This window comes from Rattus norvegicus, chromosome 4, assembly GCF_021556685.1.
Source record: "Rattus norvegicus strain SHRSP/BbbUtx chromosome 4, alternate assembly SHRSP_T2T, whole genome shotgun sequence".
Lineage (NCBI taxonomy): Eukaryota > Metazoa > Chordata > Mammalia > Rodentia > Muridae > Rattus > Rattus norvegicus.
The window spans coordinates 56,733,803-56,760,741 of NC_141537.1; the positions used below are offsets into that span (position 1 = coordinate 56,733,803).

Genomic DNA, 26,939 nt, shown 5'->3' on the forward strand with positions numbered 1-26,939 from the left:
AGTAACAGAGCAAAAGTGCACGCACATGCAAAATATTTAACAATTATTTGTGGCTGATTGTAGTCACCAGTTGTCAGTTAACATGATTAAAAGTCCTTTGTCAATACATGTATCTATAAGATTTGCTAAAGTATAGCAAACATTAAAGCATCCTAATATGAGAGTGCATTTTTATATTGCTTTAGAAGATTGCTGAGATCTTCATTTATTTCCAAATGCATACAATTATTGTATCACACAGGTTAAGCAATTAATCACACAAATTGAAACTTCCCACTACCCATCTTTCATCATTCTATGAAACTGATAATCTTGAACAATTTTTCATTTTCATTTTGCTTTTACAGACAGAATAATTATGTATCTGATGCTACCTATTAGCGATGAATGGATGAGGTAGGTCATAGGAGGAACTGACATATACTGCTCTCTTGTATTTCCCTTATAGATTTTCTTTTCTTAGTCATTGTTCATTTTCTATTGGTTTGGTTTGGTTTTTGAAGCAAGATCTTATTATGTAGCTCTGGGTGGCCTAGAACTCACTATATAATCCAGGCTGGCTTGGAACTTATTGAGATCTGCCTCACTTTGTTACTTGATGCGTGCTTGGGCCTATAGGGAAAAAAAGGAATGTGTGTTTCTAACAAGAAGTTGTGAATAGGCAAGTGATCTCTGAGTTCTGGACCACATGAGGCTACATGAGGCCCCAGTCAATCTATGAGAGGGGTGTTCTGGAAAAGAGACAAACCTGGGCAGAAGGAGTGTACCCCAGAGGAACTGCTACTCTATGTTTTTTTTTTTGTCTTCAGGTTCCTTTTAACAATGTAAGAATATTACCAACTGTGATTGCTTTTAATAACTGCTAAATATTTGAGACTTGTCCAAAAAGCATAATTAGATTTTCAGATAAAAGTTAAGCATAATTATTAAAATTCTGCCATTTTAGCCAGACCTAGTGGCACATCTGTGGAATCCCATACATTTGATAAGAAGAGGCATAAGAATATTTCCCTAGCACATTTGTTTCTGTTTCTCATGTCTAGGATTTTTCTTGTTCTATGTTGGGTATCCTGTACGTAGGCATATGGGTAAATATCCTTTATCCTCTTGGTTCTGTCTGTTGAGTCTTAAAATTCAAATATATTCTAAACTACTCCTGTGAATTTTCTCCTTTGGAATCAGTTACTTTTTTCCGTTCTTGTTGCAGTCCTGCATAATTGTACTATTGGTTTTCTTCAATCTCAGTAAGCCATGATTAATAATGTATAATTATGATTGACAGGCCAGGCTAATTGAGAAAGATTACCAGTAGAGGTCTTTTTCTCTGCTTAGAATGTACAGATATGTACTTGTGACTTGACTGCTTTTCTTGACTGGATGGACTGTGGTGGTTTATATATGTTTGTCCCAGGGAGTAGCACTATTAGGAGGTGGACCCTTGTTCAAGTAGGTATGTTACTGTGCGCATAGGCTTGGAGACTTTGATCCTAACTGCCTGGAACCCAGTCTTCTGCTGGCTGCCTTCAGAACAAGAGGTAGAACTCTCAGCTCCTCCAGCCCCACATCTCTTGACGCTGCCATGCTCCTGCTTTGATGATAATGGACTGAACCTATGCTCCTGTAAGCCAGCCCCAATTAAGTGTTATCCTTATATGAGTTGCCTTGGACATGGTTTCTGTTCACAGCAGTAAAACCCTAAGACACTGACTGATTTATTTTTGAAAGGTAAAGACACGAGCAAGCAAAAACTAGGCGCTTATGACAGAAGGAATACATTCCAGTCATTGCAAAATGTATCAATTCTAGAGAATTTATGCTTTTAAAATCATACCCGATCTATGTCTGATATGAAAGCACTATACACTTTTCTCTTTACTCTTTCTCTGACTGCCCTTTAACCACAGAAAATAACCTCTGCCAAAAAATGCTTTATTCTTCAAAAGTATATATTTTTAATAGTCCCTCCTCTTACATTGACATTGGAATAGAAAGCATAAACTAGGGTAGGGGGTCACTATTCAGAACTGAATGGCTTTGCACATTTATCTAAGGGTAACTATACCATCTTCAAATTGTTGGCTGATTTTTCACTGCAAAACAGTGTAGAACTTCCGTGATGATAATTTTGATTTATATAAGGTCCAGAAAGAGAGACCGGATTTTTTTTAAATTTTTCATTCATTCATTTAAATATTTGCATACATTTGATTTACATATATTTTACATTTGTGGAATTTATATTAATATTTGATTAAATACTTTTTTACAATTTAAAGGTAAGTGGTATTAATCTGTATGATGTACCACTTACATATGTTTTAATTTCTCTACATAAAATTGTATTATGTTTTTAGCTCAAAGGAACTATTTGCACGTCATCTGCTCTTTGTGGTATTGGGTATGATTCCATAAAACACAAGAGTCATGGAAAAGACAACTCGAATTTACAATAAGTAAATTCATTACTATATTCCCTATTATTAAGGAATTGGCATCATTAACACTTTATCAGTAGAAATAAAAAATGTCTTTTAAAATGGCAAATGTCTAGATATTTTGAAAGAAAGCCATAGTCTCTATAGTCTGAAAAATAATATTAATTAAATCTAGCTTTGGCTCATATCAATAACTGTGATTTTCATTTTCCCAGCTAAGTCTGTGATGGCCTAGCTCATGAAGACACTAATTTGGGCACTGTTAAATGGGCACAGTTTAGCTTAAAAAAATCTGAGAAAGTACCATAGCCCTATAAAATCCAAATGTTTATAATAAATAGATCTAGTGCCATAGATTACCACAGAGTCTCAATCATGACACTGTAGAACCTAAACTGATTTGTTGAACAAGTATCCCTTTTGTGATGTCAAATAAGGTAAGAATCTCCAAGAGAATTACACCAAATATGTACATAAAGCCGCAGTATGTATACCACCATAAGCAATCAAATGAAAAACTCAGACAAGGCAGAATCAAGTTCCTGCCTAGGCATGGGCCTATGTGTTTCTAAGAAATTCATTTTTTTTCTTTTCTCTTCTCAATGTTCACACACATATCATTTTATTTACCTGGAAAAGCAAGATCAAATAAATAGTTCCTTTTACTTTTCTGCTGTCATTTGTTCTCTCTTCTTCTAGAGTGAGCTTTATACATCTTGCTGTAATTGATATTATCTAGGAAAAAAGACCTACCACTCTACCCGAAAAAGTGCTATGAGATATCACTAAATCCTCCCCAAAGGGAACCAGTTCAAATGGGTACAAGTGGCATAAAACACTAACTTAAAATTGAATAGCTTACAGTTCATCAGTAGACAGAAGAGCTTACAGGTGTAGACATGCAGAGCAGATATTATTCATTATGTCTGCTCTCTTCTCTCTAAAAGATACATGCATCATTAAGGACCTCTGGTCAGAGCTGTCTTTCCTGCATCTTTCTCCATGGACATCCAGGATTTGCAGACACTGCTAATCCAGATTCTGTAAGCTCTTCATTCATGTGGACTATTCTGTAGAGCAGGTACTATGACTAGTCAGAGACATCTCTCTTACAACCCCTCTGAAAGTTGTCCACATTTCCAATTGCAGCATAAACACCTTGGCAACTGCTTTCTGAGAACACTGAGCTTTCCTCCACAGTTTTCTGCCAAATATTTGAGGCCAGTTATACTTTGGCTCTGGAACATCTCCTTCTGCCTGACACAGATTGATGTCTCTCTCATATCCCTCTTTCACTGATGAATTTATGTAACCATCCTCAGAAGTATATGTTTGATAAAACACCTTTGGTTTAGGTATAAATGGCTAAAGAAAGAGATTGTCTGCTTAAACAGAATAAAGTCCTTGACTCCCATTTATTTTAATACATTAGTCATTAAACAAATATTTCAAGACTGTTTCAGACTTGTCGTTATGCTATGTATTTAGAATACAATGGTGAAGAAAACCAAATAAGTTCCAATCTCTATCTCCATGGATGACACCTTAATGATGCTGAGGCCCAGCACTGATGCATTTCTTACTGTGCACTAAGTGCTCTTCATGACTCACAGTGGCATAACTCTATAAAACTAGGAGAAGGTATGTGTCAGTTAAAAAATAATGAAACAAAAAACATGTTGTCTTTTGTAAAGTCAACCATCACCCCATCCTTTCCTAGAATATATAAATTTAAATGGACTCTGGGTTAAGATTAAGAATGAACAAAGATGGAAAGCCATTGTTTTGTATAGCTCTAAAGTTTACATTGTAGTATTGGTGGACTTTACTCCTGTCGGTGGGAGTATGACGTCTTGCTTATGTTTTCTTAGCTCACTTGGCATATCCAGAAATTAATTCACGGTATTGATTCTCCAGCGTGTGCACACTCTTTTACTCATGGCAGCCATGTTTTCTTACCCACCACAGTCATCTTACTCTGCACAGTGAGATAGATACATGGAAATTATAAGGAAGAGACAAAATGCCCAACATAGCAAGTGCTTCTCCTTTGCTTGTAAAATTTAAATAGTAAGAAGTACAACTATTCTCATCCTTTCTAATCTTTTTGCTTAAATATGTAATAGCCCTACTTCAAGTATAAATGAAAGTTGTGGAAGCCCAACTTCAACATTCAGGATAAACAGAGGAAGGTAGCAAGATGTGGCCTTGGGCAATTGGAGTAGGTGTTAGCAACAACTGATGCCCCTACCCTACCCCACCTCCACGAGAACTGCATGTGTTTTACAGGGTCAGCATTGGTAGTGCTTACAGAAACAAAACTTATTCATCTAGGGTGGTACTCTCTGTGACTAACAAGGCACTGTGAACACTTTTAGCTCTTTGGGGCTGGTAAGAAAAAAAGGAAAAAAGAAGAAAATTCATGCAGTCACACACATTAACTTGGGAGGTGAAGCAAAGCAGGTTATAACAAGGAAGGTCCAACAATCAATTCCCATCAATTTCACACATACATACATACATACATACATACATACATACATACATACAAACAGACATACAGACAGACAGACATATAGACATATATAGATACGTATTTTATGGATAGACCAAATAGTTTTATATGTCTATGGCCTTGTTTTATCATGGTGCACACCTGTGACCTCATCCTTGGACCTGACCTAGAATGAATGTTTTTCTTTGGTCATAAATCTGTAGCAAGCCTATTTCTCTTTCTAGTGCAATCCACATGTTTGTAGTACATGAAAGCTCATGGTACTCCTTTTCATGCAGACTTTAATTACCATTCTATGTGCAAGGGACAGATTTTATTCTTGATTCTAACTTTATTTATATTTCTCTCAAAACAACTAAAGCCATCTCTTTACACTTTCTATCAATTAATCTAATTTCTAAAATTATTTGCATCAAACAAGGAATTCTATAAAGTCATTAATTAATCTAAACAGGAAATTAGGAATTAGGAAAGTTCATCTTAATGTTGATTGCCCAATCAATGAATATTCAGGAATCAATCATAACAGACTTTAGGCAGAAAGGGTCTTTCTTCGTCAATCATGCTATGTCAGATATATGAGAAATATGTCTATGACAAACATGAGAAGGCACATCAGCAACAAAAAGCAAACCTCTGGGGCCATGCCTTTCCATGGTTCACACTTCATGGTCATGCAAAATAGTGGGCCACCTCCAGGAAGCTTATTCACTGCAGTTCCTTTTGCATGGCACCCTCCAAAAAGTAACAAATTCTTTTTGTGGAATACATGTGGCCAATCATTTGAGAAGAAAAAGAAAAGAAAAGAAAAAAGAAGAAAAAAATCTAACAAAAGGTGTAATGATTTCACAGGAAGAGGTATATAAATGTCTCAAATCACTCACTAAATGAATAAATCCTAAGCAAGTATTTATATTATTATATTGTCATTACTGTATAAGATACAATATCCACTCATTTAATAGGCAATTACTGAGAATATAATATATGAAAGATTCTTTCTAGAAATGAATTTATTCAGATATATATCAACTTGAAGCAAGTTGGAGAACAAGTTTATATAGGATGTCATTTAAAGATGAAAAACAAATGAGACGAATTTCTAGATGGCAGGGATGAAGATGATTCTAGGTCATTAACTTGAGTTATAAAGTATATGCTATACATGGCTAGGGTAGAAAAGCTGGTTCAGGTGTATCAATTTCATATTTAGGACATTTTGTTTGGCAGTTGTGGGGGTTTGTTTGTTCATTTTTTTTTTTTTTTTACCAAATGTGCTAGATACTTTTATGTCTACTTGATACAAGGTAAAGTCAGCTGAGAGGAAGAACCCTCAATTAAGAAAATGCCTCCTTGGCAAATTTAGAACAGAGGCAGAAGGAACACCCATTCAGAGCCTGGCCCACATGTGGCCCATACTTATACAGCCACCCAATTAGATAAGATGGATGAAGCAAAGAAGTGCAGGCCGACAGGGACCGGATGTAGAACTCTCCTGAGAGACACAGCCAGAATACAGCAAATACATAGGCGAATGCCAGCAGCAATCCACTGAACTGACAACGGGACCCCCGTTGAAGGAATCAGAGAAAGAACTGGAAGAGCTTGAAGGGGCTTGAGACCCCATATGAACAACAATGCCAACCAACCAGAGCTTCCAGGGACTAAGCCACTACCTAAAGACTATACATGGACTGACCCTGGACTCTGACCTCATAGGTAGCAATGAATATCCTAGTAAGAGCACCAGTGGAAGGGGAAGCCCTGGGTCCTGCTAAGACTGAACCCCCAGTGAACGTGATTGTTGTGGGGAGGGTGGTAATGGGGGGAGGATGGGGAGGGGGACACCCATATAGAAGGGGAGGAGGAGGGGTTAGGGAGATGTTGGCCCGGAAACCGGGAAAGGGAATAACAATCGAAATGTAAATAAGAAATACTCAAGTTAATAAAGATAAGGGAAAAAAAGAAAAAAAAAGAAAGAAAGAAAATGCCTCCTTAAGATTAGGCTGCAGGCAAACCTGTAGAACATTTTTTAAATTATTGATTGCTAATGGAGGGCCATGCCCATTATAGGTAGTGCCATCTTGAGTTGATAGTCCTGGATTCTATAAGAAAGCAGGTAAAACAAGCCACCATGGGAACCAAACCAGTAAGCAATACTCCTCCATGACTTCTACATCAGTTCTACCATAAGTTCTTGCTTTGTTTGGGTTCCTGTCCTGAATTCCTCTGGTGATGAACAGCAATATGGAAGTGTAAACTGAATAAACTGAATAAACCCTTTCCTTCCAACCTGCTTTTGTTCATAGAGCTTCACCATAGCAATAGAAATCCTAAGATACTACCTTTCAGCTTTATGGTTTTTTTTAATTCTAACATTGCTTTCTTTGGTTTTTTGATCTAATATTGTAGTTGAAACACTGTACTCCTTGATGTCCGGCAGGGTCATAACCATTGTCTGGTTATCTGAGGTTTATGAGCCCAATTAGGAAAGATAAAAGGTCTTTAAGAGATTTCTGCCACCTTATCAGCTTCTAACTACCACTAATGATTGATTTTTTTCCCTGACTACAAGTTAATGATTGTAAATACATGTTTTGCTTTTTGGAACAATTATGTGAGTTTGTATATACCTATGGGATGCCTCAGTAATTCCATATTTCCTTTATACTGCTTCTATCTTTAAAAAGGGAAAGAAAAGTTTGTCCAATATTTAGCAGAATTCAGAAATACAAGCAAATTATATAATTACAGATGTAAAGAAAGGAAACAGAAACAGATGGAAAAGTTAAATGCTATTTGCCACTGAAAGCAGGCATGACACATTTCAAAGAGGTTTCAATCTTTATGGTTCTTCTCTAAATGCTCTTTGTATAACTGAGAAGATGATTATATAGAAATTATTGAGAAACATCTATACAGATCACTCACCTATCTTTACTTCTTTTTCTTTTTTCTTGTAATTTCAGAGTCAGTGGTTCAACAACTTTCCTACCATAGACACTACCCTCAGACACTATGATAGACTGGGAGAAAACTGTTCCTCCTGCTGTTTTCTTGGTTACAAATTTGGTATTACTACTGCATAGTTATAGGATGCATAGTTATTTGCTTTCTCATCTCAAACATGACCACTCACCATCTCCCTTGCCCTTGAGTCTGGCATCTTGCTGGCTTGGCAGGCATCAAGAACGCATGGGCTGAAAGCCAAACTTATCCTTACAAGGACGCCCGGAGAGGCAGACTGACATGGGTTCAATAGTTAGCACAATGCCAGACATGATACTCAATAAGGATCTGCTGAATTAATGGATGTGTGTGTTGCCTGGCTATAGTAAATGCTTCAAGTTGATAACCTGGGCTAATTGGGTGAGCATTATAAATGAAAATGAAGGAGTGATTAGCTTTTCCTCCTGCCAAGTCAATAAACCTGTTTAAAGACTTCTTTCAGAGATAGAATGTTTAGTTCATTTTTAATATTCATGCCAATAGCTTTAACAATGTTAAAAACACTCTCATGCATTTTATCTATTATCGTGAATAACAAAAGATACTTTGAAAGAAAAGCAGACAGTAAATTTTAAGGTAACTTTTTAGGATAGCACATAATTCTATTATATAAAGTACCTTAGTGGCAAACACTGTTTATGATCCAATAGCTCTTGCTGCAGTGACAGTCTAAATTCTACAACCCAGAGACTAAATGAAACATCTATATAACGTTTTGAAAATCCCAACGGTTATTACTTATTATCAAGTACTCCAGACTGCCTCACATTTCATCACATCATAAATACAAAATAAATTCCAGTTAGCATATTTTGTATTTGTTTTACAATTTGTTATTAAAACTTACTTTTAGTCCACAAAGTTAAGAAGAAAAGAAGACCAACAGAAATTGGCTAACCACATTCAGCCATGTCTCTAAAGGCATGGATATGTCCATACTCATAAAAGTAAATATAACTCGAGATTTTCAAATAGATATACACCTCTCAGGTGTTCAGCACCACAGCAGGCAGCCTTTATTCCCTGGTATTTCTATCTTCATTTCTCCCCAAATCTTTATCTATTTGTGCTCTTTAGGAGACAGTTACAAGCCCTGAGCCTTACTGTTGGGGGAGAAAATGTTTTATTTTTAAAACTTATTCTTTAAGAATGTTATGTATGTATACAATGAACTATGATAATATCTATGATGTCATTTCTCCCTCCTATTCTTCCCTAAGTTCCCTCACTCAATAAATGTCTTTACCAATTTGTATCCTTTTCTTTTTGAACCTAGAAACAAACAGCAGTAAGTCATTTCATGCTGTCCATAGGTAAATGGATGTGGGAGTTTCCCACTGAAGCATGGGCAGACTATATCAGTACCATAATCCCCCCTCCCCCAATGGCTTCTCCTTCCCTAGCAGCCATCAACTGACAATAAATAGCTCCTCAGTTATGGCAGTACATGATGAGCTCCTCTCTGAGAGAGAACACTTTAATAACTTTAAAATCCCACAAAGAACTCAAATTTGAAATACTTTATATTGTTAAGTACCTTGATAGAGGATGGCGATTTTATTTATTTTATGATTGAAGCACAGAATTCTCAAAGAGAAAGAAAGGAAGGAAGGAAGGAAGGAAGAAAGAAAGAATAGGAAAAAAGGAAAAGAAGAAAAGAAAAGAAAATTTCCAAATATATTCACAATTGCATTTAACCTTCCCATCAGTACAAGACATAGCATGAAAAATTATAATTCTACTGTTTAAAATGTAAAAGAGGAAGAATAACAAGTTAGACTGGACAGAAAATCTCGGGTTTCAGATTCGTATTGTTCTCCAGAAGCAAAATAGACATATTGTGATGGCCTTTTGTAGCTAATATAATAGACAAGAAACGATTTCAACATCAAAGGAATATAACAGCTGCTTACATAGTTGTTCCTAGTAATGTGTATATTTGGACAATTTCAAGTTCTGAAGATACATTATTTCCTAGACTGAACCAACAAATCAAATTAAACACTGGACTTTGAGATAGTTATTTTCCAGCTTATACATTCTTTCCCTAGTTATATCTATAAGTTTAATTCTAATATATTTCTATCTTTCTATGCTGAAATACATCTGTTCATTACTTAAAGTCCACCCATAACTGTCCTACTACTAACTTCCCTCATCATGCTTGATCCCACAAATGTCTTGTGGACTCCACAAAGCCAGGCCATCAGAATAGTGCTGGAGTTTACCAATCCATAGAAGTTCATGCCAATCATCAGAATTTTCTAAAGTTCTCTTTTTCCCTTCCAAACATAACTGAAGACCACACTGATCCGGTGAGGACGTGGTGGTCGACCTAGTAAGCTCACTGTCCCACATGGAGGACTTTCCAATCTGACTGGGTTGAGGTTTTAAGTTATACAGAACCTCATCTGGATCTTTATGGCCCCAGGATTATAATTTCCCATGATAGTTGTTTTTCTAATGAGGGAAGGTAGGCAGATGTTTAAGTCCTCTCTTTGAGAGATCCATCTTAAATACACATTAAGGCTGAAGGACTATTCCTATAGAAATGTAACATCACCTTATGTGCTACAAGCTCCTCCAACCCACCTCCCAATCTGGGAGCTCAGAGTTCTTAGTTCTCAGTTTTCTCGTATGCAGAACTGAATGTATATATACATCAGCAAATCCCACATCTCATGTGAAGACTTCCTCTATTATCAGCATTTTATATGTGAAAAATGTGAACTGGATATTATTGACAAAGGAAGTTACTTCAGAGGGTCCATTGATCGCCTACAAATATAAACAACCTTTTATAATTGCCCATGGCTATCTTAATTATACATCATAATCATATGTCAATGTAAAATTAATAAGAACTGTGCCTGGGAAGATGTGGTAAGTGGTTTTGAGTGTATTAACACGTTTCAGCGTGCTTTGGGTTTGACTGCGTTACCGTAAATTCTGCATCCATGTTTGGAATCATAATTGTCAATGAATGGCTCTTTCCCAGAGTTTCCACAGAACAGAAAAGATGTCATTTGCTCTGCAGTGGGATCTCTCCGGGACAGCTCACCCCTGTGAGCCCATCTGCCCTATCTGCCTCTGTCTTTTAATTAACATTTGGAAAACAGCAGTGACATTGTAGAAAACAGGACTGGGGAAAGGGACCTAGAAAATGATGTGAAATGTGTCAGCTGTCAACCTTGCCAAAGAGGATGCAATAGTGCTATCCCGCTTGGAGGTGCGGGGTGGGGGGGGGTCATTTATAGACCATACATACTCAATACTCAATGCGACTCTCTCTCTCTCTCTCTCTCTCTCTCTCTCTCTCTCTCTCACACACACACACACACACACACACACACACACACACACACACACAAAATCAAATTTTAACGTACTGGGATAGTTTGAAAGATTGGAAATAAACTATTAGCAGTTAATAAGATAATTCTCAAATAAGAAGTTAATTTGAAATAAATCCAGGGAAAATTGTCAAACAGGTTTCCTGCTACTTACCTTTTCTGCTGACTGGGCTGTACCAAAAAAGATGGGGATGAAAGCTAACCAAATGATGCACGTGGTGTACATGGTAAAGCCAATAGGTTTGGCTTCATTGAACGTCTCTGGGACCCCTCTGGTTTTAATGGCATAAACAGTACAGGTGACCATCAGGAGGATACTGTATCCCAGGGAACAAATGAGTGACAGATCCGAAATATCACACTTGAGCACTCCCCTGGCGTTCTCAGGATCCAGCGTTCGCTGTTCGCCATAGTCAATGATGGTGTGGGGGGGATCCACGACAAACCACACAAACACTCCGAGGAGCTGGACAGAGATGAGGCTGAAGGTGATCACCAGTTGGGATGCTGGGCTGATAAACTTAGGTGCTGTGACAGATTTCTTCCCTTGCTCGAATATTCGGTGGATACGGTTTGTTTTGGTCAAAAGTGCTGCATAGCTGAAACACATACCAAGTCCCAAGAAGATCCGTCGGAAGGAGCAGATGATCGTGTCAGGTGCGGCAATCATCAAAAAGGTGATGGAGTAACAGAGAAAAATCCCCGTTAGGAGCACGTAACTAAGTTCCCGCCCAGAAGCTCTCACGATGGGCGTGTCATTATAGCGGACAAAGGTCACAATCACAAAGGTGGTAGCAATGATTCCCAATATTGCTATGAACACAGGTACCACAGCCCAGGGCGAATGCCACTCCAACTTGATGATGGGGATCCTCTGGCAGCCTGTGCGGTTGATGTTTGGTCTCTGATCCAAAGGGCAAAGTTCACAGGACAGTTCATCCACCTGGTAGTTATAACCCTCACAACGTTCACAGTGCCAGCAGCAAGGGACCCCTTTCACGGTTTTCTTCCTCTCCCCGGGCTTGCACGGCAGGCTGCAGACAGATGCTGGGTGCGTGTGCTCTCTATTAGCCCACTGCATATCTTCCACCTGTGGGCATAGAAAAATTAATGAGCCTTCCATTTTTCCCCATTTATAATATCCTAATCCTGGCCACAGGTTTGTAATAAATCACTGAATGTTGACGGTACAACTACAGTTTACCATAATAAGAGTCCCGTTTTTTTCCCTGACATTGACTTTATAAAAATGGTAAATGATTGGGTCCAATCAATCACTTGGATCATCAACTAGCTGGTATCATTACTTGCCACTTACCTCTTCAGGGTTGACCACTATAATATTAAAGAAAGATTTATTGGCCCAAACAGTTTTAATATGAAAGCTTTAAAAATTAAATAAGAGGGATAAAGACAAAACGAAACAAAAATATTCCCATAAATATATTTTAAATCTAGTCACAAATAGAAATATTGAAATATTTCAAATACTAGATTAAGACATTAATAAGTATATCAACAATGATTCCTGTCTTTCTAAAATGGTTAGGGAAACTCAGAGGCTGCCATGTTGATCTTGAAAGAAAATGACAGGAGTTAATCTCTGACTTCTCCTTTGCTCATGCATATAGCAATATTTGCATGCTAACCATGCACTGAAATATATATGTTGGAAAAAGGAATTAAAAATGTTTACTACTGAATGTTTGCAATCATAAAGGTGGCAAAAAGCAATGAAATTACTTCCAAATGAGGATATGAAGTGGGACTAGGAAAGGCATCACACAGAGACGTGAAAAACGAGAGGACAAAGGAGAGACTGGTGGGATCTGGAAGCCTTGAAGGAGCACATAGATAAACACAAAATTTAATTCACCAAGGCCAACTTCATTGACAGTCTACAAAAAGAATACTATACCCTATAGTCATCATCTTCTCAGATGGCCCCCATACCCTCTCCTTCTTAAATCTGTGCACTCACGTGCCTCATTCTCACTCTGAAAAGAGTGACCTATTTAAACAACGCTCTGTTCAAGGGATGAGAGTCATGGCTCCTTGAAGCTCAGCCATAAAAGTTGCCCTCAGCCTCTGCTTTGCCTTCACTTGGCATCACGCATGCTCAGGGAAGCACCAGCACTGGCTCCTGAAAGTTCTCAAGCTGCTCGAGGTAAAGTTTGCAGGTCTTCAGCAGCTACGTGAAACAGTTTGCCATGTTCTAGAAAGAAACTGCTTGGCTTCAGTCAAGCCCTCAGATTACTCCAGCTCTTGCTTACATCTTAACTTGTGGAAATCACTAAACTTCAACAGCCCAGTTGAACTCTCCCTGAATTTGCTGGTATAAAAGTTATGTAAGGTAATAAGCCCTTGTTGTATCTATCATGTTGGCTATATATATTACATATATATATGTTTGTGTATACAATATGTGTTGAACACATAATATAGCATACACATGTATAGAATACATAATGTAGCACACATATATAATGTGTGTTGAATGTATTTCCCCCATCACTCACTCTTGCTCCTCTCCCTCTCATCCTCTTCTTTCCAACTGTTGCATTTTCTGCTTTCAAAGCTTTTGTTTGTTTAGGAAATCTCGTAAGTTTAGTTATAATTACTTTGTTATAAGGCTATGAATTTTGGAGTTATTTTTACACAGCAATAAAAAACTAATGCAGCTCAAATTAAATTTGCCCAGTCTGTGGCCACCATAACTCTAGCCTCAGTCTAGTAATTCATAGGGAGGGTAAACCCAATAACAGCAGTCCTGTATCTTAATGTCACCAAGCAAGCAATTTCAGCCTTGCTCCCCTGTGGCTTTTAATGTTGCCTCCCTTTGAGGGCCAGGTGACTGAGTCTATTATTAGCCAAAATGAATTAGGATAATTTTCCTCATTAAATATTTTTGAACACTTGAGGTCAGGAATTGCAGTCCCTAGTCCCTAAACTTAGCACTTGCTGGGGACACCTGAATGTACTCAGGGTGGAGTAAAGAATTTAAATGTCTTTTGTTCAAACATCCTCTCTTCAGAAAGGTGATGCTTCTTCAAGTGTCACAAGGTCATCCTTAACTATCACAACCATCCCGTCTGCTTCCCATGAAGTAAGACTAACTGTTTCACAGCTCTATTAATTTTCTATTAAGTTTTAATGATGTAAAAGAGATATTTATTTTCTTGGAGGGTTTCAATAAGACAGAAGGATCTTGAATTAAAGACATGTAGTAAGAACCTTCTCAAAAATATTGAAAATTAAATATTTTATTAAGTGACTGAAATACTTAATTTAGACCATCATGGACATTTCAAGGACAATTATTATAACCCTAAATTGCAATATATCTAAGACTTCTAGGGATTTTTCATAATCTAATCCAAAAAAATAAATTAAAGCTAATGAAAGAGTATCAGAAACTCGAAACTTTAGTATTAACAGGGGGAGAAATGGTCACCTATCCCTACACGTTTGCTAGTTTAGCTCTCAACACCCTGACTTATTTCAAACGATAAAACGAGTGCTCACAAAACTTTTGGCTGCAATCAGCACTAAAATGTTATTTAGGTTGAAAATAATGTTTTCTAAGGTTCATATGAAATTAACCAATAAAAAATACTTTCTGTAAATGATCAATAAAATTATAAGATTATTGACTATCACAAGGCATAGTGGCTCATAAATGCAACCTCAGAACTGGATAATTCGGGACAGACTACCATTGGTATCAAGCCAGCCTGGATAAATGGGGAACCTCAACTAGGCCAACCAGGACTGTAGAGGGAGACTTTGTCACCAAACAAACAACAAACAAACTAGCAATAACAACTGTCCCGAAGAGGCATGACCAATGGCGAAATAGTGGCAGGAGCATCATGAGAATGACCAACCACTTTCTGTTTAGACTTGTGTCCCTTACCATAAGATAAAACCCATTATTGACATCATTGTTGGGCCAAGACCTGTGACTTGATAGGTTATGGGCACTAGTGGAAAATCTACTTAAAGTATTTAGGAAAAGAGATAAAGTGTTTAACCAACTCCTAATGACTTGTTATTTTACTCACAGATTAATGTATCTTTAAACTTTTTGACAAAATGTAGCACATCACCATGGTAAAGGTCCTAAATTATAGCATAGGAAAGAATAGACCTCAACATAATAAACGATAAAGGTTAGACCCATAGCCAACATCATCCCAATTTGGTAAAACTTAAATTAATCCTATTAAAATGAAGAGTAACTAAGAGTTATCTATCATCCCCATCCTTTTTAAAATGTATAGGTTATAAGTTCTTACTAGTTCATTAAAGTTAGAGAAGGAAATTAAAGGATACAAATAAGAAAAGAAGTCAAATGTTTGTTTACAGACATTGCACTATCATACATAAGAGATCCCTGTGTTTCCACCAAAAAACTTCTAGAAATGCACAATATGTTCTGCATTGTCAGGATACAAAAATCATCCTTTCTGTATACCAATAGGAAGCATGTTGAGGAAGCCATCATGAGCACAATTCCATCCATGATAAACTCAAAAATTTATAGGAATAAACTTAAAGAGGGAAAAGTATGTTAAAACATAAAATTTAAATCTCTGAAGAAAGAAAATGAGGTAGGTACTAGAAGAAGAAATTGTGATTTTTTAATATATTTCAAACTTAAACAACCTCTAAAATATAACAAGACTAAACAAAGAGGGCCATGTAGAAATGGTTCAGCATTAGAGAGTGCTTAAAGAGAACCTGAGTTTGGTTGTCAACACACACATGGGAATCATCAAATAACTATAAGTCTAGTTTCACAGATTCTGACTCCCTGTTCTGCCTCTCTGGGCACAGACATACACACACGCAAGACACTAATATACATAAAATAAAACTGAATAATGTTTATTTAAAAGACAATTGAAAATGAGAATGATTCCATTTGTTGTAGCATTAAAATTAAAATGCTTTGAAATAACCCTAAAGCAGTATGAGATTTTATTCATTAAAACTATAGAGCTTTATTAAAAATAAAACTAAATCCATTTGAAGAAGTCCGATCATCCTAAAAATTATTATCTACTATTACTAAGACAATAATACCTCAAATTTATCTACAGATTAAAAAGAATGTCTTATCAAAATCTCGGGTGAATTCATTGCATAAATTGATCAGTGAGTCCAAAATTTAATTTTAAGGGATCCAGGGAAAGCAAAAAGAATTTGAAAATGGCAAAGCTGGCATCTACACTGATGTTTTAAAAATATTTATTTTTATGCATTTTAGTGGTGTATGTGTATGTGTACCATGTGCATGTCTGGTGCAAGCAGATGCCCTGCACCTCTGTAGATGCAAGATGGATCCTCTGTAGATGGAGTTACAGACAATTGGGAGCTGTGGCGTGGGCACTGAGAAGAGACTACAAATTCTCTAGATGGGCAAAAGTTCTCTTAACCACTGAGCCTGCTTTTTATCCCATGTACACTGATTTCAAATTTCATTTCCAAAGAGATATAACACTGGTGTAAAGATAAACAACATAGTAGGAAAGAAAAATAATTTAGAAATAAATTCATGCATGTATAGCCAATTTTTGAAAATGTTCAGACTAATGGGTGATACATTCAAGACAGTGAGACCCTGTACACACTAAGTAAAAAGCTCACCCATATTTGGCTCAGATTTAACTCAGTTTTTCCCATTTGAGTAAGTTCTGTGTGCATATCATCCAAGTAATAATAATGGTGGTATAGACTTGAAATATATTCGGTACAACTAAAATAAATAGTCACAGTAGTCACTTTCTCCAACATCTAATATGTGATCCATCACTAACTTACAGAGCCATGTGTATGTAACCTTGATCTTTGGAGGCATCAAAGTAATGGAAAGTCATTATGTGTCAAACTACCTTAGTACTTATAACATTCTCACATGGAATTCTAATGACATGTAATTATGTACTAATTTGGTTGGTGTTAAGTTATATAAAGTGGTTGTAGGTTATAACCTGGGAATAATTTAAAAGACTTACTTAATGTACACCTTCTTCTTTGCTAGTGATTATGGTTCAGTAGGTCTGGAAAAGGACACTAAGTCCCCTTTAAAATTCTCCTCAGTTTTAGTGTTTTTGAACAATAATTATGAGCAATACCTTGCCAAACATTCATTTAAATTGCATTTTCATCGGGACACCTTGGGTCAATTATCTACCATTGCGTTTCAAAGTGGTCATTAATATCTAGAAATAATCAGTGAATATCTATTGAATGAAAAAAGAAGGAATGAAAGAGCGGGATTGAACAGTGGTGGTCTTCAATAAAAGGATAGTATGGAAGAATAATTGATTTTGAAAAGCAAGTCATAATTTGGTTTATGAATTTAGGAGTCAAAATTGCCTAAAGATATCTAAGGTTTCAACCCCAGCAAGACAATTGAAGGGATAAATATTTATAATAAAATATTCACTCTCAGAAATGATAGAAAGTAGAACCATGAACACAGTAGAACACAGAATATTCTGGAAGATCAGTAAAGAGGTGAGAAAGGTGTGGACCAATGGACAGTAGGGAAAAATCATTCATTTAAAAAAAACTATAACAAAATAAAATATAATAGGACACTATGGAAATGGTCACACTGAAGTTGGACAAAACAAACCAATAGAAGGAAAAGAGCCCCAGAGAAGGCACAAATATTAGACCTAGTACAAGAAATACCATAAAAACATTAACTAGAAGCCATAATATAAGCACAGAAGACCTGTGTGCAGACCCACGTATACCCTGTGCATGCTCTTTTAGTCTCTGTGAGCTTAGGTGAGCTCTTGTGTTGGTGTCATGACTAGAACATTGCATCTATAGTTTCAAAGAAACTAATTTTGAAAAGACTAGTCATCTGCCTTGTATGTTGAAGTAATATTAGAATAATCTAACAAGGTCTTCAAAATGTTTCTGAATGAAAACAAATACAAATTCTTCAATACAGAACCGAGGGGAAGCTCAGAAAGGAACCCACATTCTATCTATAATTAGGTTTTGTTCTGTTTTTGTAAAAAAACAAAAAAAAAAAAACAACAAACAGTGACAGGTCAAACATCAGTCATTGTCTCTGTTTTTCATTAAGGTCTTCAATGTTTTGCTTTTATCTTTCTATGATCTATGTTCTGCCTGCTGTTTTGTTTTTTCTTGAGATTTTTTTAAATTGTCATATGGGTGCCTATATTTGCTTCTAGTTCTATACATGGGAAGAAAAAATAGCTTTTGAGTTTGAACATGGAGCTTCAAGATCCAGATTAGAAGTGTTGGATTTCATACAACTGAATGCGTAAGTTAATGATGTGTGCAGGAAGTCAAATAGGCTTGCCCATTGGAAAGTATACAGTAAGCCTATATTAGAGCCTTTTCTCAACACTGTACATGGGCAGATTCCTGAGTAGCATGCTATATTTGTCACAATAATATCAAGACAGAAAGTTAGTTATAAATTCATGCTCATTCTAGTTGAGTACCATGGAGTGATCATTTTTAAACATAAGCCAGGGAATATGATTGTTTTTCTATGAGTACTATTGCATAGTCTAGATGACTAAAATTGGAGTGTCAAGTCTTTTTTTTAATAATGTTTTTATGTGGGAATAACATCTAAACATTTTCTATAAAAATTAGTGCTTTAGTTTCTCAGAATGGTTGAGTACATTTACTTATTACATAAATGTATTTACATCATTTCTATTTTGAACTTAAATTTAGAAATATTAAAATACAATTTAAATGTCACATATGAATAATTCTATTAAACATATGGTGTCAGTGTTATAATGGAAGCTAAGTTCAGTTAAATGGGTCTTTCATTACTAATTAGAAGTAAAAGTCAATAATGTGAAAGTCAACTCAAGACCAAAACACATTGATGGAAATTCTTTGAACTTTCAGAATATTCAAATTAATTATGCATATTTCTTACATTTTTGACATAACATGATTCTCAGTTCATGCATATACTAATGTAGTTCATTGCAAGATGTTCTGAGTTCATTTTAGCAACATATTAAATAATTTGCTAATTAAAATTCTTTTCCATTCAATCTTAGTTCATATGATTTTATAGATACATAGCTCAGCCTGTAGAAGATGTTAGGAAGTCAATGCTTTCAGAATATTAAGATACACATGTATATTCTGGCAGTTCAGTGGATAAAAGCACTTTCTGTTCTTGAAGAGGGCCCAGGTTCAGTTTAGAGGACCCAACTCGAACATAGTGGAGACTCCATCCTTAACTCCATCTCCAGCAGATCCATCCAATAGTTCAGACCACTCAGGCACCTCCACAAATGTGCACAATACACATACCTGAGCATTCACACACATGTACTCATGCACACTCACAGTTAAAAATAAATCTCAGTAAATAAATAGAAAGATGTGCAGAGGGATTTGGAATGTACACATTAAGTACCACAACCCTTTGTACCATAAAACCTGCAAGGCATAAAGACAAGGACAGTAATTATAGTGGTAGATGACATTTAAGGAGGGCCTACTATAAGCTAGGTGTGTTCTAAGACTGAGCACTGAAAGTTGTAACAATCCTGAGTCAGCTTTGCTTCCCCAACTTGTTTAAGGAGGACAAGACTGCACATGATATTAGATCACACTGCCATTTAATGAAGAGGAGCCCAAGCCTTGCAGTCAATAATGTTCTTTTGCCTCTCTGCATGGTTCATGGCCAGTAAAGGACACATAGTAGACACCTAAAAGCTCATGAAACCTGGCTACACTAAGAACATACTGAGTAGCAAGTAAAGGAGAAAGAAAACAGAGTAGTCACATAGTTTTAACATCATAGACTAGGTGAAAAATGTCCTTCCAGTAATTTGGGTTTTTTGGGGTTTTTTTGTTTGTTTTTTGTTTTGTTTTTTGTTTTGTTTTGTTTTTTGTTGCTGTTGTTGTTCAAGTGTGGCATACTCTACTAAATAATATATCATGTGTCTCCCAAGATCAGTATGGTAAACGTTTAGTTCTCAGCAAGGCTTCTTTGGGAAGGAATGGAAATCTTAGAGATGAGGCCTATTTGAATATGTCTAGTCACTGAATGTTGTGCCTTCCATAGTTACTGTGAATCCTCATCCCTCTCGCATCCTGACTGTGAAGAGGAATAGTATATGCTCTTACATTCATGTTCTGCTGTTGCCATAGGAAACTCCTTGTTGCTAAAACCAACGGCTTCAAAGCATCATGGGTAAAACCACCTTTCGGTTTAAAAATTGAGTGTCTTGGGGTTGGGGATGTAGCTCAGCGGTAGAGCGCTTGCCTAGGAGGCGCAAGGTCCTGGGTTCGGTCCCCAGCCCCGGAAAAAAAAATTGAGTGTCTTCTGCCTCTGCTATAGTGGTGGGAATCTAACACGAGACACTTTAGAAAATTATAAAGAAGGGGTTGGGGATTTAGCTCAGCAGCAGAGCACTTGCCTAGCAAGCGCAAGGCCCTGGGTTCGGTCCCCAGCTCCGAAAAAAAGAAAAAAAAAAGAAAAAAGAGAAAATTATAAAGAAAATATTACCTAGTTGGGGATCACTACAACTTTGTGATTCTCCTCCACTCACAACACAACAGTGAAAAGGTCATTCTGCTTAGAATAGGACTAACTATGTCCTTTTATGTGACAGCATCACAGAGGCTTACACTACCCCCTAGGCATGTTTTATTGAAAATAGTTCTAATTGGTGCTGTTCCTGAAAGTGAGCTAAGACTTGTTGTACACCTGTCACAGTTGTAACTGGAGTATTAGTACGGCTAGCCTGAAGCATTCCCATCCAGTGGATTAATAATTAAAATTTAAGTATGTGTAGATTTGATATCAGGTATTTCCAAATGAAACAACAGGAGCAAAAATACTTCTGTATCAAAAAATAAATAAGGCTTTATTTTCGTCTAATGGGAGTCCAAGGATCCTCTGGCATTGGGAGAATGTTCTTGATGAAAGATGTGAATAAGAGAAACTTAGAGAAAGTAGAGAGTACACAGAGAATGCACCATGTAAGATTTTAAGTGACTCCAGAGAAATCCTGCTTACATTGTGTGCATGTGTTTGTGTATGTGTGTCTGTGTGTGCATGTGTGTGCATGTGCAAATGTGTTTTTGTACACTCAGGTCAGAGAACAAGGTGAGGAAGTCAGTCTTCTTCTGAGTACATTTTGCTGAGCCATCTTGTTGGCCCCAAACATATCTTATAGTACATGCATGAAACAATAAAATGTTTTTATAAAATAATGTTCAAAGATCAATAAGGATCGCATAAGTTATAATCACTATAGTTAATGATACATTAATTATAGTTGAATTAACTATTGTACTTTAGTTTACAATGAACTACATTTTAGACATTTTATTATTATTTATAATGTCTAAAATGGTATTATATACAGAAATAGAGGGTAAAATTTAAGTAGCTTACTGAAAATTAGAGTAAAAAAACTGAGAAGCCAGGTGATAACAGAGTTAAGGAAGGATCCAAGAGACCAATTTTTACATAATCATTATCCAAGAAAGAGGAAAAAAGCAGAGAATATTAGACAGGAAAATTTGAGGTGATTAGGCAAAGTAAAGGTACGTGAAACGTTACATTTAATGGTTTTGCTGAGATTCCCAGATGCTACATAAACACATGCAAAAATTAGGATGTATCTGGTTAAGATTTCAAAACCCTAAGAATGAACAGATCTTAAATGATTTGAGAGATTTTGCTGCCCTGTGTTTCTCTGCCCCACCAAAGAGTTTGCAGTGTGTCTTCTAATTGAAACCTAGGCTTCAGAACGTAATGCAGTACCTATTCATCTTAAAATAAGTTATTTCTAACCTAGATTTTGGCAACCTATAGTTAAGCATAGTAATAACGCATCAAGAAGAATAGGAGGCATTTTTATATTTTTACATAGTCACACCCTTAAAAAACCAAAAAACCAAACAGAACAATAACAGAAAAACCAGCAACAACAAGCTGAGAAACTTTCCACTTTTTAGTCCCACAAAACCACTGGAGAATGTGATTTTACAAGAATCAGGAAAGAAGATTTTAGGGCTTACCCCTAGTGGCATAAAAGGAAACTATGATCTCCCCTGAGGGACACTAGTTTTAACAGTGTTAGAGTAGACTCTCACAGGATCTAAAATTGTTGAACAGCCAGCTATCCTCTGGGAAAAAGTATGAAGTTAATTATGTCATATGGAAACATTATTTTAAAAAAACCTTTTAAACTGATGGTTATTAGATACAGGAACAATAACCTGAAAATCAAACATAACTGAAATCGACATGAAGACACATTTTTTTAACAGAAATTAATTGACCATGATGATGTAAAGGAGACTTGCATGTATATTGGAAGTGTCAAAGACAAGGAGGGCAGGCATAGGAGAGAACAAGAGATTCTATATGAGAAGTTAATAAAAGCTGATATTACAGAAAAATACAAAGCGGAGAATAAATTAAGTTTGTTATTTAGAAACAATCATTGAATGTATCAAAAAAGCCACTTGTCTAAAAGGCTGAAAGTAGAATTTCTCAGCATCTGAAGACAGACACATAAGCATAGACATATTTAGAGCACAAATATCATAGGCTAGGCTTATTCAAACACACCTTATTAAAATAGCATGTATACAAATTGAATAAACATTTTTACAAATTCGATAGAAATAACATTGTAAAAAAGCCATGTAGAAAAAGATCATGGGAAATCTGGTTTAGAGTCTTAAAAAGGCACATTCAAAATAAATAAATACAGGAAAGATAGGAGTAAAACATACAGGCCACATAAAAACAAGTAATTGTTGAGAGGCCAATTTATAAAGGCCAAAATATGAGGAAAGGAAAAAATGCATAATATTGAAAAATATAAACAAAACCAAAAGACAATGGCACCTGAAAATTATGGATATCTACATTGCTAAAGATAAAATATAAAGTAAATTATATGAAAAGACAAAAAAGAAAATAAGCATATGGTAAAGAATCCTTCCTGAAGTCTGTTTAAATAGAGAAATTTAAAGTTAATAAATAGTAAATGGAAGGGGTTGATCTTAAATATAAGCTCGTCTGGTAGGAGTTTATAAGTTGAAAAAAACAGTATAATTTTACTTTGGTTTTTAAAAACAAACTTTTCTAGTATAAATAAAACTACTAAGTTATTTTGCTCATGCAGGGACTAGAAAAAAATTGACTAATCTGTAAACATTCCAGAAAACATAACAAAAGTCATTATATTGCAAAAAAGAAAAATTCCAGAATAACCAATGTAGCTTGCCAGAGATTAAATCAAACTTGAAAATCATGAGTCATACACATAGGATAACTCTGATCCCCAAAGCCTCTGAAAAATCTCAGATACTATATGCCAATCTAGTTTTGTAAAACCTGGATGCAACCACAAAATGTAGTTTAAAATGATGTATTAATATGAACCAATAAAAAATTATAATAATCAGGATATAATTGCCCATGCCTCAGGGAAAATGTAACTTGTATGTGCTTTTATGGATGAGACAGCACATAAGTAACTGTCAGGGAAAAAATGACAATTTGACAAATCAAGTGATCAAGTATTTGGATAATATGTACTACAAAAGATGGATGATAAAGAATTTTTAAAAATCGATTTAGAAGAAATCTTGTTTAGGCCATGTCTTGATGACAATTTTTAGTAAAACTAGGAATAAATGAATGTCATAAACATAAAACACAACTATTTAGAAATGAATAACTCCCTTCCTCAAATCTGGTTAAAACTGCAATTAAGACCATTTAGAAATACAATGTAACAAAAACATTGCAAACAAAGCATATGAAATATAGACAGGCATCTCTGCATTTAAAGTACACATTTTTTTATTCTTCAATGTGTCTATTTAAACCCTGAAAAGATGAAATTTAAATGAACTTACTTAGCATCCAATTCTAGGAGGAAGGCCAGGATATGATATAAGCCTCCATGCTAAGGAGGGGCAGGACCTTCATTTGCCTGGGAATTCAGTCATGACTCCCTCTTGCCCTCCTGTACCTACAAGTGATGTTGGAAAGTGCTAGAGAATGTGCTGCATGGAAGCATGACTAAATGAGTGACCCTGTGATGCAGAACTTAAGAATAGTAGTTCTTTCTGTAAAATTCTGGTAGAATTCTTGTGAGTCCATCTAGCCCTGGACAGCTTATTCTGAAGGCTTTTATCAGTTTCAGCGTCTCCCATTGCTCTGGGTCTTATTGGCTGCTAAGCTCTTCTAAGTTTAACTTTACCAGTTTGGATGAATGAAGAGACTCATCCATTTCTTATTAAATCTGTAATGAATGATATAATTTAATCTATTAGAATTAATATAATATAATATATATAATATCCTTGCAGTATTCTATATTTCTTTGATGTTTGGTGTAATGTTGCCCTGTTCATTTTGAATCTCTTTGGGTTCCCTTTTCTTGCTTTTGTTTACATGGCTGAGGGATTGTAGATCTTATTTATCTCCACAAAAAAACCCAAAATCATTTTAGATTAGGTTAGATTCATTTACTCTTGATATTATTTTCTTTGTTTCTATTTCACTAATTTCTGTCTTGATTTTTTTTATTACTTATGGCCATCTTGGTTTTTCTTTTTCCAAATTATTAAGCTGCATCATTAAGTCATTTCTTTCTGTTCTTTCTGATTTTTTTAATGTCAGTATTTAGGCTTCTAAAAATTTCTCTCTTTGAACTATTTTTACTGCGTTCTAGGGGTTTCAATGTGGTTTCATTTTCATTTACTTCCTTATTTCTTTCCTTATTTCTTCTTTGGCCCATCAATTGTTCAGAAATGAGTTGTTTAATATCCATGAGTTTAATACATTTACAAATTCCTGCAGCCACCATGGCAAATATTATGGGAAATTCTCAAAATCCTAAAAATCCATTAAAAGGCTGAAAATAAAATTTACCCTATGATCCAGATATACCACTCTTGGCATAGTTCCAATTGTCTAAATATCATACCAGACATATACTTGATGTTCATAGCCACCCTGTTCACAATAACCAGGAAATGGAAATAACTAAATGTTCTTTTACAAATGAATGTATAATAAAAATATGTTACATACACACAACAAACTACTATTTAGTTGCAAACAAAAATAAAGTTTGCTGGTAAATAAATAGACCTAAGAAAGATTAGAGGGAATGAGATTACCAAGGCCCAGAAAGATTAACAGTACCCATAAGATTCCTCCATCTCTGGTTGCTAGCTCCAAATATACTAATATAAGTGTTGCCACTACTCATCATAAATGTCTTTCTATGCCACAAAGGAAGACTATCATATAAATCCACAACTGCACACAATGCAGAGATCAAGAGATGTTGAGGAAGCAGTTATGACAGGTAGATCATAGGTCTGCAAACATCACAGACCCTACATTGATGCATGAAGGTCTATCACAGTGGAGAAGGCAGAAATAAGATAAAGCACATGAATACTAGAATTCTGTTGTATACCACTCTCTTACAGAAATAAGATTGGGACAATGGCATTATCAATGGACATTATAACACAGAAGGGAAAAAGATTTCATAATGTCCCACTTCTACACAAAGGACTACGGCAACTAATAACTGCTGAGAGAATTAGCCTTTCAAAGGGACAAGCACCCTTGTTCATTGTCCAGTACAGAATGTTCAACCCTGAAACAAACATTGAAAATGAACTCAGCAGATTCTATTTAGGTACACACACACACACACACACACACACACACACACACACACACACACACGGACACTTACACATACACACAAACACACACACGCGCACACATGCACACACGCACATGCACCAAAGCCAACAATAATCAACAAATAAGAGTACCAACTTGAGAGTACAACAGGGACATAGGGGATTTGAGGGACAGTTCCTGTGAAGAGCTAGAGAGAGAACAGGGAGGAAGAAAAGTGATCCAAGTGTATTTGAAGTAAAAATATTTACACATGTATCCAGCCTATGCTCCAGTCAAAAGCCCTCATCCACACCCATGTAAAGCAGCCCTAATTAAAGTAGGTGGGTCATAAACACAAAAGGTCATTAAAGTAGGAGGACTTTCTGGAAAGTAGTGGAAGAATAAGGAAAGGTAATGGGGTGAATCCCATTAAAATTCACACAAATAAGTGAATAATATGTATGAATATATGTGTGTATAGGTATGAAACTGTGCACCAATAAGTTAAAATAATATATAAAACAGAATAATCACTGGAACTACAGAAATTTATGCTTGGCTTTTAATTTTTGAAATAAATTTCCCGTCTTATATCAGCCACCAAATATTTTTTTATTTTTTTCGTTAGTCATCCATGGTTCTGTGGAGCCCTCCAAAATCACTCATCAAACTGCCATCTCTTGGAAACCATTAAAGAATACATTCTTCTTTTTTTTCTCTTCTACTACACCTTTTACATGGAAATTAGGACAGGACGTAAAAAATATTCCAGTCACAAAGCAAGATGTACAACTATAAGGCCATATCCTGAGAAACAGAGGCAAGAAACTCTTGAGTTTGTGGTCATCCTAAGAAACACCAGAAGATCCAGTCTCGAGACGACAACGACGACAACAACAACAACAACATAC

At 35.9% G+C, this 26,939-nt stretch overlaps 1 protein-coding gene across 7 annotated transcripts in view; it reads right to left on the minus strand.

Moving 5' to 3' along the window:
* Positions 1-26,939, minus strand: part of Grm8 (glutamate metabotropic receptor 8) — a 906,417-nt gene that overhangs the window by 88,857 nt on the left and 790,621 nt on the right. For all 7 annotated transcript variants that reach the window (XM_087659148.1, XM_087659147.1, XM_087659150.1 and 4 more), the window contains 1 exon segment: positions 11,467-12,402. In XM_087659148.1, the coding sequence (XP_087515274.1) occupies positions 11,467-12,402 (936 nt within the window).